The 15,900-nt window shown below is 40.8% G+C and overlaps 2 protein-coding genes across 4 annotated transcripts; both read right to left on the reverse strand.

The window, feature by feature from the left end:
• Positions 1-139: 139 nt before the first annotated feature.
• Positions 140-12,333, reverse strand: CCDC125 (coiled-coil domain containing 125). 2 transcript variants are annotated; one of them, XM_010578076.1, is made up of 11 exons: positions 12,036-12,333; positions 10,438-10,496; positions 8,971-9,057; positions 8,002-8,079; positions 7,187-7,272; positions 5,022-5,104; positions 4,014-4,129; positions 3,350-3,457; positions 2,153-2,324; positions 676-809; positions 140-547 (listed from the first exon to the last, which is right to left on the reverse strand). In XM_010578076.1, the coding sequence occupies exons 1-11, from the start codon at positions 12,304-12,306 to the stop codon at positions 281-283; spliced, it is 1,461 nt and encodes a 486-aa protein (XP_010576378.1). In that variant the 5' UTR covers positions 12,307-12,333; the 3' UTR covers positions 140-280. The 2 variants fall into 2 exon arrangements, with proteins under 2 accessions (XP_010576378.1, XP_010576379.1); XM_010578077.1 differs by lacking the exon at positions 140-547 and having other exon boundaries at positions 738-809; positions 2,138-2,324.
• Positions 12,334-12,939: 606 nt separating this feature from the next.
• AK6 (adenylate kinase 6) lies at positions 12,940-15,872 on the reverse strand. 2 transcript variants are annotated; one of them, XM_010578079.1, is made up of 6 exons: positions 15,801-15,872; positions 15,200-15,292; positions 14,794-14,852; positions 14,561-14,706; positions 14,207-14,410; positions 12,940-13,075 (listed from the first exon to the last, which is right to left on the reverse strand). In XM_010578079.1, the coding sequence occupies exons 1-5, from the start codon at positions 15,826-15,828 to the stop codon at positions 14,221-14,223; spliced, it is 516 nt and encodes a 171-aa protein (XP_010576381.1). In that variant the 5' UTR covers positions 15,829-15,872; the 3' UTR covers positions 12,940-13,075; positions 14,207-14,220. The 2 variants fall into 2 exon arrangements, with proteins under 2 accessions (XP_010576381.1, XP_010576380.1); XM_010578078.1 differs by having other exon boundaries at positions 12,940-14,410.
• Between the last annotated feature and the right edge of the window lie 28 nt (positions 15,873-15,900).

The following is a 15,900-nucleotide window of genomic DNA, read 5'->3' on the forward strand; positions in this document are numbered from 1 at the left end:
CGGCGGCTGCTTCATCTCGTGGGGAAACCGCTGTTAAACTAACTAAAGCTGGCTGTTTCGCCAAAGCAACGGTTGCCGCGCTATTACTGTGTCATTAAAGGCGGCATCACTAACGCGCTGCCCTGGTTTGGCCCCCAGTGATGTCACCACAGGACGCTTCTAGGCACTTCCACAAGATCCCTCTTTTGACAGTAAATTTATTCCAGCGGGTGGCTGTGCAGAGATCACTACGGTTCCGTGGGCTTTTCCACGTGGATTGTTTTCTTCACGGTGCGTAGTCTCAAGACGGCCAGGAGTGTGACTTCTGAAGCGTTTTTACCGGATTTTCACGTGTTTCCGCACCAGGAACTGAAGAAATACTGTTTTGAGAAGGGAATTTTTGGCAGCAGGCGCGTACGGGGTCCGATGACCCCCGGGCTTCGAGCTGACTCCCCAGCGCGCCGCCTCCTCTATCCTGTTCCAAAACATCCTCTTTCGTCTCCATGGCGCGAGCTAGCATGTAACTAACCTTCCTCTGATGAGCCAGAGCCTCCTCTTTGTCATTTACCTGTGCATTTATTAAAAGAGAAAGAAAATACACTAGTTTATGAGCTAGGAACAAGGCAGTCCATGTAAATCGACAGTTTTATGCGCTCCCCTAAGGACTCACGATGAATAGTTCAACAAAATACTAACCAAATCTATTAAGATCTTCAGGATTTCGTGAGGATTGTCTAGCTCTTCAACCTTCCTACAGTCCACATCTGACGAGAGCAGGCCCGAGAGTTTTTGCCCCAGACTGTTCTTGTTCCCTTGTAACTTCACACGTCCTAAGGAAAAGAACAGTACAAGAACTGTGGAATTGCCTGGGAGGAGAAAAACTACTTTGGAAGAAAACTGGATTCTGAACCATCTCCTCCAAAAGGGCAACGCGAGCTACAGCTTCTCCCATTGTACACAGAGTGGCAGATTACTTGCATGCAGCACCACCCTTACCGTCACTTAAAGGCTAAACAGACCTTTCATCAGACCTATGGGCAAATTGAAAATAAAATTCTTTTTGCTGTATGGGAAATACACTTTGACGCTCTAGTTAAGCAACAATTCTTGGTAATTTGGTTTTAAACAGTCAGCCTGAAAAAAAAGATTCTTTGACATAAGCTGTTTAAAAGTTTCTAAGATTTCTAAACCGATTAAATTACTTTAAAATTATGAAATGTATGTATCGGGATGTAGAGCTCGGAAATGATGATGTCAGTACAGGGGAAACAGATATTCAAGATGTATGCTGCTTTAGTGTTACATCCCAAGGGTGCTGAAGGAATCTAGAAGACCCACCAAACTTCTAAGCCTGGCACCTCCAGGTAAATGCTAACACAAATGTACCTTGAAGTGCCACTTCTAAATTCTGCTATGGTTTTGATCATGACATAAGCACTTAAACACTCCTCTTTATGCTTTCTTAAAGAAGAAAAGGATAATAAGAATTCTTTCGCTTTTATAGAGTGCTTTGCAACTCACAGATGACCATGTGAAGTATAAGAGTAGTAAATACTGATGTAGATACATAGACATAATGAAAAACGGCATTGTGTTTAGTATTTCAGTGAAAGCTCAGTATATATTTTTTGCATTTCTCCTCCTTCCCTAACTCTTACATAGAGATCATTTTAAAAAAACCCAGCACATTAAACTGCTTATAGCATCTACAATGGCCAGGCTAAACTTGGCAGATGTTAGCTTTTTGGTGCTGTTTTCATAACAAACAACCTTAATATCCAGCATGTTATTGTCATCCTGGGTAACAGCTTATTTATTCGAGCATGTTTTTACTCAGATAATACAGTTCATGAATGTGTAATAAAAAAGAGCTACATTAAAAGCCTAGACTGGTAGCTCCCATGTCCTACAGTAGTATTTATATATTCCACTTAGACACACTTCCCTACATATGTGAAGCTTCTGGTAGAAATTCTTCAGCTACATGACACACTATTTAACGTATTTATGGTTTTGACGTAACTTTGTTCCCTTTTTCTTGGCTCTTCAGAAGCCTCAGTCAGCAATTAAACCACAACCATACATTTAATACAGCAAGAAAGTCTGCCTGTGCCACTTGTCAGCCAACTTCTTTTCCAGTCAACCATTACAGACGTACAGCATGCACAGTTACCATCGTCTTTCAGACGTCTCCAGTTCATAAATTTCGTTTCCTTCTTAATCTTTATCACTTCTGCAAGCCTCAGGGCTTGGTCCTTCCTCTGCATTAGCTGCTGCTCAAATGCAATTCTGAAGGCATCTGCCATTACATAAGCTTCATCTTTAGTCTTCTTCAGATTTTCAATCTGGTTTTAATTTAGAGAAAATTAAGGTATATTAAGCAATTTGGAAGCAATAGACAATTTAAAATGTATATTAAAAGACAGACGGAAGTCATTAACGCAGTCAACCTGTAAATAAATATAATCAGGGAAGTAGTACAAACCAAATGAAGTGCTTTCTTGCCATGCTAAGAAACACATTTTGAAATGTGTGTTGAAGTCCTTACCCTTCCTCCTCTACGCACGCACACACTACCACCCATCCACACAGGCAAGCTTCCAGCACTGCCTGTTTATCTCTGCGCATGTAGAAGAGCTCAAGATGACATATGCCGGTTGGGCCAGGAGCAAAAGGAGCAAAAGAATGGTATCTATGTCAGGATTAATAACTTTGGTACAAAAGGGACATGACAGTACTTGTTTTCAAAACCACTAAGTCAACTGGGACTTCTGCAGTGGGACCACGAGGATGGTTACCACGTTTGCAGACTCAAATACAAAACAGAATAAAAATTCTAAAACTATAGAATTTCACTAAATTAAAAAACTTAAGACCTTGGAAATCATGTTACTGATTTAAGTGTGATGTAAATGTGTAGTTTTCAGCAAGATCAGCTTCCTGACCTAGCTGGGAGAGCAGGCTTGTGAGTGCTGATGTCAATGCAAGGAAGGGGTGGAATGTACTGCCAGGCAGGCAGGAAGGAAAAGGGTCGGTGGTAGTCCACGCTGACACTGTCTATACATTTATGGAGTGCACATGCTTAGAGTGTTTTTCCTTTTTTTAGATTAAAAAATATGGGTGGAAGGAAAAAGAATGAGAAAAAGAATTCTCTTTTTACTAGTAAAGCTGGTTGATATCATAGTTACAGTTTTATATCAGCAAAAGTTAGGGCATTACAAGCATTACAAACATTATTTCTGAGAAGCATTCTTGTTTTAAGACACATTAGTTTGTGTAAGCTGCAGTAGCGTGTTTCTGGCTTTATTTGGTTTTGAGCACGAGCACAAACACCCTTCTGCTTGTTCAGATCTAAGCCAAGCAGCGTTACCTCTTGCTTGAGATGAAGAAGTTGCTTTCGAGTTACAGCTGCCATTTTAGCACAGGGGCAAGGTTGCCCTCCAGATGTATTGCAGGTGCAGGCTCCAAGAACTGCCAGCTTAAAATCCAAAACAAACCACCAGTTAAGTATCTATCTGAATATGCCACGACTAGCAAAAAAACATCCCGAAACTCCAAAGGGAGTGTAAAGGGTCAGGGGAAGCACGCTACAAGAGATTTAGGCACAATTTCTTTTGACTCACAACCACACACATTAAATGTTTTTTTCTGCAAGATAACCTAAAGGCAAAAATTTTTGGCCTGTGTATGCCTGCGTATCCCTGCAGACCTCATTAGAATTTTTTTTTCACTCAATAAAGTAAAGCAGTAGGCCTAGGAGTTAAGAATTAAGATACAGAGAATTAAAAAATAAGCATGCTGGCTTCTGAAAGATAGCCTGATACTCATGCTGTTTACTGTTTCTTTGCAAGACAGGAATCATGACACACCACAAATTAGAAAACTGATTAACAGGCACACAAGGGCATATTGTCATTAGCTAAAATTTGGTTCAAAGAAACAGTTAAATAATCAGTAAGCAAAATTTATCTATATTTTGCATATAAACATAGCTTTGAACCAGCCATTTTGAAAATCATGCAAGTCCTACTTACTTCAAGACCTGTAAAATCTGTAATGCCACTTTTATTCAAGGACATGTTTTCCTGAACAACCTTCTGTTGCTTCACATCTAGCATTGCAAGAAATTCCAAACACTGCTGATTCAGGACTATGAAATAAAACAAGGAAAGTGATTACAAAGTCTGCTGCTCTGATTTCTTAATTTCTGAGTTTAACTACACCCAAATGAAGCAGTCCTATAGTTCAAGCAGCACCTTGGGAATACAATGAGACTATGTGGATCTAGAAACTCAGATCCCAGTTGTCTTTCCTTCTGTGTTTTCCCAGAGGTAATGACCGACTTACAGAGATACCGTTTCATGTATTACTCTGCCTCAGTACTAAGTGCTTATCTCTTTGTACACTTACAACTAAGACAGCTGCTTTTTTAGAATAGCACAGTATTGGGAAAATAATATCAGCTGTTTTAAAGCTTTTTGGAAACCAAAAATACAGGAAAGGGGCTTGAGCCATCTGATCCAGCCAGACGCCTGCACAATCTGCAGTTTGAAAAGCTCCACTATAAAGCCATCAAGGTGAATACTTCCAAGTTTGTACTAAGGTAACCTATGTCTCTGTGTTAAAATAGAATGTCTTCAGTGCAGATTGTCATTGTAGCAGGAGCACTTGATGGTTCCCCTGGCTGCTGTTGCCTCCTTCCAGGACACGACCAGGAGCATGGTCCGGTTGTGTCCCTCCACACCCACGGTGTCACCACACCAGGGAGATAAGGTAGGTATACTTCTTTCACACCTGATCTACTCTTTAAGCTATGCATACCTGACTTTTCCTGTCATTTAATGTTTTTTCTTTTTTGTTCAAGTGACAATGTGAGAAAACAACAAACACAACTTGTCTGTTTAAAGAGGGCTTCTGCATATCCACTAATATCAGCTGCCAGTAACAAGAGACTTATCCCAACAGAAAACTTCCTTCATTGCTAAATCCTGAATTATTCCTCAGAAACAGTATATTAAGAGGAACAGCTGTTGGTGGCTTACTTGTGTTTTCAGCTTTAAGAGTTTTAACTTCTTCTGTTCTCAGTTTCAAAGCTTCCTTAAGAGCTGCATTTTCACAATATATCCTACAGAAGTTAGAAAAAAGCTGTATTAGCTTCTAATAAAATACTTTAAAATGGCTACTCAAATGAAAAAAAATAAATTAGCCTGTTAAAACATTGTATCTAATACTTCTGCAAATTAAAATTAGGATTACTGGAAAGATTGAAGAAAAAAATCAAAACTGAAAAGAGTTGTGTATTTGGTTTGACAAGGTATCATCCATGCAGCATTACACAAGCAGTTTCCTCACTTGTACATTTGTTTATGGAAAAAATTGTAAAATTTTTCCATAACAATATCTGTACCAATAATATGCAGTACGTTGTTAGATCCAAATCTGCTAGCCAGGCGCTAATAAACCTGAAACTACTCCCACCTAACCCTCTGAACAAGTTCTGTGTGTAGGCTTGGTCTGACTGGCACTGAACCAAGGCTAAGCAAGCAGGCTACACCAGGCTGCCTTCTATGGAGTCACTCCTCGTTACCCAGGCTGCAGGTGGCTGGGCAGGCAGCAAAACCAGGAATCTCTGCACTCATGCAGAGGTTTCTCTGCAACCCAGATAGCGTGCACTGTTCAAACAGGCTCCCCTTGTTCATGAAACCACACCCTCACACAACCAATTTAAACGCGCCCAAGTACGGCCAAGTGAATGTTAAAAAAAGAAATTAAAAAAAATTCATTCACATGTAAGTAGATGGTGCCAACAACTTCAAGGTTTAACAAGAGGTGAGTTTTAAGTACCACGTAACCATTAGAAACAAAAGAAATTTGTAATTACGGACCTCTGAAACACCTGCTAGAAATCTCTTCCTTGAAAGAACAAAATTGCTATTGGACATGTGACAACATGGCTCTGGTCTGAATTTTAGAAAGTAAACTTCCTGTAGTCTTAATGCTGTTCTCAACAGCAGTACTTTTGAGCGTTGCAACCTGAGTACATACAATATGCATTTATAATGCATTTTTCCTTGAAGTATTTAAGTATTTCCTTCCTGAAAAGAAAAGTGGCAATCTGAAGTCCTAAATGTTAAAGGAATACAATTTATTTGATGCATCTCTTCAGCTGTCAGTAAATGCAGCACACTGTAAATTCCTGGTTTTGTTTAAAACTAAATAGTAGCCTGGATTATTTCACTTGAATAAACAATGGGAAATACACATTCTTCTCATCCTTGTCTCAAAAAGAAAACTTTTTGCAAAGTGGACTGAGCTCCTGGCTTGCAGTCTTCTAAAGCCACGTCTCTAGCTTTCAACTGTTAACACTAGTTCTGTTGCTCCAAACTACCCTGCTAAGTCAGCAAAGCCAAAGGGTTTTTCAAGAGGTATCCCTTGACAAGCAACTAAGTTAACAGGTGAACAAGACACAGTATCATAACAAAACTCTTACGAATGAACTGTTTGTAAACTTTTGGCTTATTCTTTGATTCAAAGTTTGAAAATTTTAAATTCTCCACTTAAATAATAATAATTCTGATGGGTAGCCTTCAGAGATATCTTTTCTACATTTAAGTAAGTGAGCCTGCTGGTCACATTTTTCAAGGCCTGATATTGTGTTATTAGTTTAGTGCCTCTGGCATCTTCTGCTTGCCTAACCACACCTGCTGTCCGTCCAGAGTAACTCTTATTTAAACAAAGAACCAGTTGATCAGCCTCCCTCAAGAGCATTCCATTTTACCTGTACGTATGCTCATACCTACAATGCAAGAAAATAAAGCAATGATTAACCAGCAAATGATATTTCCACACGCATGCACATACCATTATTTTCTATGCCTCATTTACATTTAAAGTAAATAAGGACAGTCTGGCTCCAGCTGGCTAACATAATAACGTAATAGGATGAAAATGAAAACTCAGCCTAACAAAGCTAGCCTATATACACACTAAAGAATTGAGACTTAGTAATTCTAGTAGTTTTAATTGAAAAATACAAATGTGACTAGCATGAAAATTAAATAAATATTCCCAAGTCTGGAAGGAAATTAGGAAAACACAAAAACTCCAGAAAACCTGATGAAGCAAACTTGGAACACAGGGAAGATGACATAATAGCATTTAATGCAATTAAAAAAAACCCCGAAGATACACAATGTAAGTCAAATACCTGTCATATTTTTCTGTCCATGTGTCTTCTATGTTTTTAAATCTATCCTGATCAAATTCAATTTCCCATTGCAAAATATTTATTTCCTGTGGAAACAAAACAAACCTGCAGCAGTTCATTACAAGCCTCCCATTGAAAGGAAGAAGAGGAACTGCTGGTGCTGACTTTGGCACTGACAGAGATCTATGTGACCAACAGTGATGACAACTGATGACACCGTTAAAAATACATCTGGTGCCAGACACCAAAACCTTTCTGCATCACTGATCTATGGATTCCAGACTCTGCTGCATTAATTAATGCTTGTAGCGGCTTATGACAAAAACCAACCCACGCTGCCACATTTCCCCGTCCCCTTACTGTTCGGTGGAAAGGCCACACAGGAAGAGAAAAAAAGCATAAAACTCAGTTTAACAAAGTAGCTCAATGTCACCTTCCTCTTCCCCATCTTCCCTATGAAAATTGGGCACCCGTTTCTTAGACTCGTTGGGAAGTTCTAGCTTAATAACTAAGAAATAGTGCAACTCACTATGAATGACTGTGAAACTCACAACAAAGATGAACTGAAAGTACAGAAAGAAGTCTAGTAACCTTCAGGTGTTATTTGTACACACTATAGCATAAAAACATCTAGATGAAAAGCACGATACATTAACATTTTCCCTTTCTATGAAAAAGGAATAAGAATACTTTCACAAAAACCTTGAGCTAATGGCAGATTTGTACCAATTTAAATAAACAGTCTGATAACCTCATACTAATAGCAGTGGACTTCTCTGTTTTTGCACAGGTGTGAAGGAAACATGCACCCTTACCTTTTCTAAAGTTCTCTTTTCTTCCTCAGTTTTCTTAAGCATTGCTTTTGTATGACTAGTGGCTTTATTAAACACTGCCTGCAAAAAAAAGCACAACTGTCAAATGCTGTAAGTAAGTTTACTTAATTTGGCTTTAGCCACATTTTCAGTTTGACATCAAGAGAAGTTCACATTCTTGGTTAAACAGGAGCGTGCAGAATTACAAACGTTAGCAACTTGCTTGTAAGTCCCAGTGAGTTCTAATTTCAAGTCACAAATAGCTATGTTGCATAGCAAACTTGTGTTTCAATCCCATAATCTTTTCTATTGAAAAATGTAGCGTCATTTAAAATGAGATCATGTCTTCTTTAGGGCTTGTCCACAAAATCAGCTCTTAGAAGACTTGGTTACAACATACTTACACTTTGATCCAGGTGTAACTTACTACGAATGTCTGAGGGTAGAAACTGCAGAACTGTAAATGGGTTATGCAAGTAGGCTAAAAAACAGGAATTGATTTCTACATTATTCATTGTGATAGTGAATAAAAATACTACAAACTGTGAACAGAAGACTGACCTAACATTTACTGCATACTGTCCTCTAAGACAACAGATGGAGAAATCATCTGAAAATATCTGTGCTTTGCAGCAGAATTTCAAGCATTGGCAAAATCTATAATTTAAGGGGCTGGAAAGAAGGCCTTGTTCTTTAAGTTAAATGGATAAATCCTCAAGGATCCTCAAAGATAAAATTATGAGAATTTGCTACAACAGTAAAGTCTTCTTAAATAGCCACAACAGTTCCATGCAGAAAAAAGTAGTAAATCATAGAAGCCAAGTCTGTAGACACTTGCAGACTCAAGGCTTTAAACTGTAGCCCTGGGAAGAACTTAGGTTTGGGGGGTTTTGATGAAGAGTGGCAGGAAGATTCATTCTGTTTTCCCTCCTTTACCACTAAGTACCTAAATGATTTCTGAACAACTCCTACCATGCTCTGCAGAATTCTTAGGGCTTCATCTTTTCCTTCAAGCTGTCTTTGAGATGCTTCAAGCTCAACTTTCAAAATTTCAACTTCCTGAAACAAAATAAAATAGGTACACTGAGTAAAAGCCAAGGTAATCCTGTTAAAATTTGACTGTAACAGCAATGTAAATTTGCCCTTTTCAAAAAACAATCTTCTCATCTTTCTAGTCTATATGATTCTTCTGACTCATAGCTTGCTTACGATGAAGAAACGTTAACAGTGCACGCTAGCACAAAATCCTTAAAGAAGAATACTTGTAATTATTATTCTGTCTGTTCTCTTCCAGTGTATGTGGAAAATAAACCACTGCAGTTCTGCTTTGCTAAAGAAGTTTCATATAGAAACATAGGTATGGAGTTTTAAAATAAGTAAGCAGAACAGAATACAGTTTTCTTACATATGCAGTGGCAAATATTACAAATCTATACTAAACTATAAATGCTATATTAATATGACATACTATATTATACAAAATATCCATACTCTATAGTGCGAGTATCATGTTAGGACTGTTAGATCAAAACCACTAGTTGTCTAGAACAAAACAACAACAAAACAGATTCCTGCTCCAGGTACATGCCAATCACGTCTTTGTGCAACATTCCCCCCCTTCAGAAGAAAGCAGCTTTTCAATTTTCAAGAGTTAAAAGAAAATTTACTGCTTTGTATACTTATCTTTCCTTAACCCCTTTGTAGGTCACTCAGTTTGTTCACTTGTGGTCATACCAAACTTTTTTTCATAGTTCTTCCAGCTCTATTACTTCAACAATTGACACTGAAATTGTACCTGGGAGCAGTGGCAATTTATCAGTTTTGTCTAACTGGAAATGAGTAAGGTTCCTTGACATTTTAACTTGCTGTGCACTGAAGGTTCTTCATGCTAATATAACTTGAAAATGACCTACCATGTGCTATCCTGAGGTTAAAGAACACAATGCAGATGAAGTGTGTATTTTTACAGCTGAGGTCACCCTGCTCTTTCTCCCTGGACTGATGCCAACACATCAACACATTTAACCACAGGAAAATGAAAATGTAGGCGTTAACTACCTTTGAACAAAAATGCAGATTAAAAACCCACTGCAGATTTTCAGGCCCCAAAGCTTAATAAAAAAAGAACACCTGCTAGAAAAGGAGTACAATCCTTAAAAAAGGAGTATAATCCTTTTAATATTATCTACGTCTTTAAAAATACTCCTCCCCCCCCCCCCCCCCGAAAAAAAAATCCAGATTATAACTGCAGCTCACACTCTGATTTCCTGGCATAAAATTTAATGAGGCTTCCAACTACCACTCTAATTTCAAGTACCTGAATCCACCCAAGATTCTGGACATGCCAAGATCTTCAGCTAACCTAACACTGTGCTTTACTTTGCTATGTTAAAAGGAAATGCAAATTTCAAGAGCAGCGTACTTGGCACAGTTACTAACCTCTAAAGCTTCCCGAAGTTGTTGCTTTAGTTCTTCATTTGACACTTCACTATTACATGCTGTAGGATTGATAAGAGATATGAAATGATGAGATACTATAATATTTACAAAAGAAAACATGAGAATTTGCTTTACCCAGAAAACAGGTAACATGCAGAGGTCAATTTTCATCTTTGTGGTTTTTTTCTTCTGGAGTTAACATAAACAGATTCAAGCAATATATAAATACTAAGCTCAAACACATTGTTTCACAGTTAAAGTGAAATGGGAAAAAAGGTCAGTTGTAAGGAGACCTAAAATAAGGACAATTATTTTAGAGTTTCCTTTAAAAATAACCCCACAACAAAATCGCCATCTTGATTAAAAACATAATTTCATTTTTTAGATTCTTTTCACCTTGTAACTTTCCAACAACCAAAGTCAACACAAGAGTAGCTAGCACTGTTTAGAACTAGAGGCAATTTTCAACAGGTGAAGATAAGTACGGTGGTGGAGTATCCCACAAGATCCTATATTCCCCTAAACAAGCAGTTACTACTGGTATGTATTGTTGTTCTTAAACTGAGCATTGCAGAGATGTGTTAAGATGCAGCCTCCTACTAAATCAAAGTCAGGTTCATGTGGACTTTAGTCATGCTTTCATGGATATTGCTGTGTGAAAGACCTAGATCTAAGACAGGCATCACACAGAGACCAGGAGAAGGACAGTGAAAACAATAGGAATTACGCTGCTCTTGTGACATCTTCGCACTGAAGATGCTGAAACCAATAAAGAATAATTACTGCGGTGTGTGGAGAGAATAGTGGGGACTTGTTCTAAAGGAGAGAAATAAGCAAGCTATATGGAAATACTTCAGTCAAAATACTAAAAATGGCTAAAAATACAAGGGAAGGGAGCTAAATTGTAATGAATAGCGCTGCCTAGATTTGATTTTATTTACAGCAGTGTAGTCTTCACAAAAAAATGAATGCCAGCACGGGGAGAACAGAAATGGGCAGGTTCTTAAAACAACAGCTTAACCTCAAAAGTATGCCAATTCACAAACTTCCAACTAAATAGCAAGCAGCATTTTGAATATTTAGCCACAACCTTTAGATACACTCTCTAGGAAGACACACTTAAACCAGGAATCCAAGCAATTCCATTCAATTTCATATATGTATTTAGAGGAAAACAATGCTGTCCCCCACCACAAGATGCTCTTCGCTCAATGTCACTTCCAAACGCAAGACTAAGCACTTTAAAAATGGTCATTTTACACTAAGAAGGGCCACAGCCTCATTCACTTGAAAATCAATTCTGCTATTGATGTTTTGGGAGGAAGATGCAGGAACAGAGATACTCCTCTGCTGCCTCAATGGCATCGAGCATCTCCTTTTGCGACTCCCAACAGCAGCAGACTTACTTACAGGCTGCACCAACCAACCTGTGAGGCTGCGCTGCATCCCGCTTCTTGGAATCCTTCCGAGATCTCCAAAGTGTTTTGGCAAACAGTTTGAATTAAAGTTGATGATACCTTGTGAAGCAGCTGAACTGCTCAGTTCTGCTAACAGAGCTTTTTCTTATGGTGAATAATCAACTTCTAAATTACTCTTACCACAGCTATTTTGTTGCGTGGAACTGGTAACAGGCTTTTTGGATGATCCGTCGTAAGAACTGTTTCGTTTTGAACCGGGAAGAGCTGCAGCATCATTTTCTTCCACTCTCTTTGCTAACAAGAGAGAATTGCAAACCTTTCCAGATGCCTTCCTAGATCTAAACGAATAGGAGTTTTGTAAATTCTCCCCTTCGTAAATGCCTCCAGGTCTTCTCCCGAGTCCGTTTCCCAGGTCTCCGCATGTCATGTCATCCTCTTCTGCTTCCTCCATCTTCTTCTCCTCCTGGATTTTTTTTTTGTTGGTTATTTTTGTTTGGCGTTTGGTTGTGGTTTTTTTTTTTAACTCCTGACTGAGGGCACTTCACTTACTGGCAACTGACCGGTGCCTCCCGCAAAACAACGAGTTATTTTACCTAGAAAAAAACCCAGAAAAACTCCATCGCTAAAGCAGCAAAACATTAAAGTGAAAAAACCCGAAGCCCTCGGTGCCCGGCCGCTTCCCGTACCGGGTTCGGGCTGCCCGAGACCGCTCCCGCCCCACGGTAACACACCACAGCGCGGAAACCGGCGGCGGGGGACGGACGGACGGACGGAGGGACGACGACACGGCGGCGGCAGCGCCTGGGTGATACCCCGACCCCGGCCCCGGTGCCGGTCCCGCAGAGCCCCGTCCCACCTGCCCGCCCGGCCTGGGCGCTGCCGGTCCCGCCTCCGGGGCGGGCGGGAGCGGGGGGGCAGCTACGCCGGGACGGCGCGAAAAGCCGGGGTGGCTGTCCGTTTGCCTTCGTTAACAGAGGTCTACAGCCTGCGTGCAGCTCCCCCCGCACCCCCCCACCCCAGCCCCAGCAGCGTTTACGGAAACCCCAAGCAGCTTTTGGAAACGTGATTTTTACGGTGGAAGAGCCGGCAGCGGTGCAGGCGCTTCCACGCCAGAGATCGATCACCCGCCGCCTGGTTTCCCCTTCACGCAATAACCCCGACAGCCGCGGTTCGAGAGGAACACACGTACGCGTGCCTTTCCACGGCGCTTGGTCCCGATTCTGCAAGGAAACCCCTGATTTTTCACCGTTTGGGTTTACAGAAGGGTGAAACTGCTGATGCGGTACCATTCCTCTGTTAAGTCTCACCAAAAAAATCTAGACCCAACTTGGAATAAAAGAACCTGTAACTACGTAATCGTAATACCCTTCACAACAGGAATTTTCAAGCAAATAGAGTTTTACTATTCAAACTCGTGTATATAAAAAGTTCATTGGCAAGCACTTTCTACAGACTCTTTCACAAGGCTTTACAAGCCACCTTTTCGGTGAAGAAAAGTTATTTCTCCTTTGCGCAGCCACGCTCTCCTAGGACCCAGGCTTTACAAGCAATTACAACAGATGCCTGCCAGTATTTGAAATGTAACCATGGTTTGGATCACCGCAGGTTCGTTATCTTGCCAAATGATGTACTTCCTTGATAAACTTACAGTGTTAAGTATGTTCCATGATTGGGGTGGGTGATGGAGAATACAGAGAGAAAAAGGAGAAAGAACATTTCTTCTTAATATTCCACACCACTGCCAATATAGCCAATGTTTCCTTATGCCATAAGTAATTCTCGAAGTTCTGTGTAATTATTTTAAAATACCTCTTACCAAGTCACTTCTCTTCCTCCAAAATAAAGCACCCTCCTCAAAATATATCATACACCCCCTGACGCTACATTAGCCTCCACACATTCAAGAATACAGCGCAGTATAGCATGTTTTAGTCTAACAGTTCAGAAACAAACTCACTCATTTGCAGGACACTGTTTTACCCTTTAGAATTCAAAAGCTCCTCAACTGCCATCACTTATCAGGATTTCACAGTTTTCTTGTGGGGGGAAGGTTTGATTTTAATCATAAGCTCAAAAAAATTTCTGTTATTGAACCTAGTTCCTGCTACTAAGGGCAACCGTGTCTTTTTCATCCTTTCATTCACAGCTGGATTTTCACTTGTGTCAGTTCTCCTGTGTGGCTCCCCCAGAGCGCTCCAGAGGCTGCTCCAAAGGCCTACAACCTGGCTATTCTGAACCTTCTTCTGGTCCCCAACCATATCAAGTTACAATAAAATTAATTTTAATTTATTGTACAAGAATTATGAATGTCATTTATTAAACCCTCCCAGGAGGAGATTCAGCAGAGTTACTTTTTCACCAAATGTCAATTGTTGTCCTTCATCCATTGCTCAATCCATTGCATAATCTGATCCAAATTTCTCTCTAGGTCTTCTGGAGTGTTGCTGGGTAACTGGTGTACAATTTCCTCTCTATATGACAACATAGCTTCCTCATACAGTGTCTGAAAAATTTCACACTGAAGGTTGTCTTGCAGCTTTTTCCCTTTGTAGCCCCTAGAAAACAAGAACAACACTGAGAGATGGTCTTAGGTAACGCAGAGCACTATGAAGTATTCTACAGAGAATCAGTAATTTATACCCTAGCAAGATCTCCAGTGAAGTCACACAACAGTACTTTACTCCTTATTTACTCCACTGACATACCTGCTTTCAAGTCTGTCATACAGAAATGAATTTTCCGTACGAAGTACAAACACTATATGAAACCACCGTTCGGGGAAAAAATCACAGCCGTGATAATCGACAATAACTCCACCCTCACTCATTTTATCTTCCAGTTCATCGATTACCTACAAAAAACCCCAAAGATAGGCATGTTTATCTGGAATTACAGAAAGTCAAAATACAAAAATGGTAGGTTTTGCAGTTGGACTTACCCTGTCTTCATCCAAAATCGGACAATCGTATTCCTCATCAAAACCTTCATACAGTTCTCCTGCAGCAAAAATAATTCATGGAAGTCTGTGAAGTCACAGCAATTATTAAAATTACTTATATAGTTGTGTTTATTTCAGGAGGATGGAAACAAAAGGTAGTGTTTAGAGCAAGGAACGCTTTGCTTACAAATTTGTGTAAGGATAGGTTTGTTATTTATTACTTAATGCAAAGTCAGCCACTGCTACTTAAATGTTTTTTTTAGTTCATGCCACCAAAAACATTTCTGTTAGCGCAAATTCATTGCGTTTTCATTTAATATATAACACATGCGCTACAAGCCCATGGTTACACAAAGCAAAAAATATCTGAACTACTTTGACGGACCGCTTTGTAAATATGGCCTACCTTCTTTTGCCATGTCGCCCACATTAATATAGGTCATTCCCGTTCTTGACGCAAGTTCTTTTCCGAGTGTGGTTTTCCCGACGCCCGGAGTACCTAGAGACAAAACGCCATATAAAATGGTAAGAGAAGAGCCTGCAAGTCCCCTTCAAGTCACCTGCTAAGGAGTCACAAAGGCAGCTTTTGTCAGCCAGTGTTGGCAAGTTCGTGTAAGAGAAAGGAGGCAAAAAGCTGCACGAGAAGGAAAACCACATAAGAGCAATGTCTAGAGATTACAAAGAAAACTCTTCACTTTGCGCAGAAGCGTTACTCCAACCGGGATGACGCAAAAGTAAAGCCTACTTCGTTTAAAAGCCCCGATTAATACGAGCTTTCACGCACAGCAGCCCGGCGCCGCCTGCGCCGGGCCCTCACACCCCGCATCACCCCGGGCTGTGAGCGGGGCTGGGGCTGGCCCTGGCCCTGCGGGGGGGAGGCCCCAGCCCCGCCAGGCTCCCCCGCCCGCACCCCCGGCAGCCCCGCCGCGGCCATAAGCCGCCCGGACACCACCGGCGCCCTCCCTCGTCGGCCCTGGGCCCGGCCCGCCGCTCCCACCGTCCCGTACCGGTCAGCAGAAGGTTGGGCCGCCTCATGCCGCCGCCAGCGGCGGGCGGCGCGCGCGGCCGCCGGTCGCCTAGAAAAGACGCCCGGCGGGGCCCCCCCCC

The sequence above is a fragment of the Haliaeetus leucocephalus genome, unplaced genomic scaffold (assembly GCF_000737465.1).
Source record: "Haliaeetus leucocephalus isolate CR32 unplaced genomic scaffold, Haliaeetus_leucocephalus-4.0 Scaffold598, whole genome shotgun sequence".
Classification (NCBI taxonomy): Eukaryota; Metazoa; Chordata; class Aves; order Accipitriformes; family Accipitridae; genus Haliaeetus; species Haliaeetus leucocephalus.

Bases quoted from the DNA above. Each gene is read 5' to 3' on its own strand.
- CCDC125 (XM_010578076.1), bottom strand. From the start codon at position 12,306: ATGGAGGAAGCAGAAGAGGATGACATGACATGCGGAGACCTGGGAAAC. The intron at 7,273-8,001 runs GTAAGGGTGCAT...TTGTTTCCACAG, and splicing joins AAAAGAGAACTTTAGAAAAG to GAAATAAATATTTTGCAATG. The intron at 2,325-3,349 runs GTAACGCTGCTT...AATTAAAACCAG, and splicing joins TTCTTCATCTCAAGCAAGAG to ATTGAAAATCTGAAGAAGAC.
- AK6 (XM_010578079.1), bottom strand. From the start codon at position 15,828: ATGAGGCGGCCCAACCTTCTGCTGACCG. The intron at 15,293-15,800 runs GTACGGGACGGT...TTTTGTCTCTAG, and splicing joins GCCCAACCTTCTGCTGACCG to GTACTCCGGGCGTCGGGAAA. The intron at 14,853-15,199 runs GTAGGCCATATT...TTTTTGCTGCAG, and splicing joins GGGCGACATGGCAAAAGAAG to GAGAACTGTATGAAGGTTTT.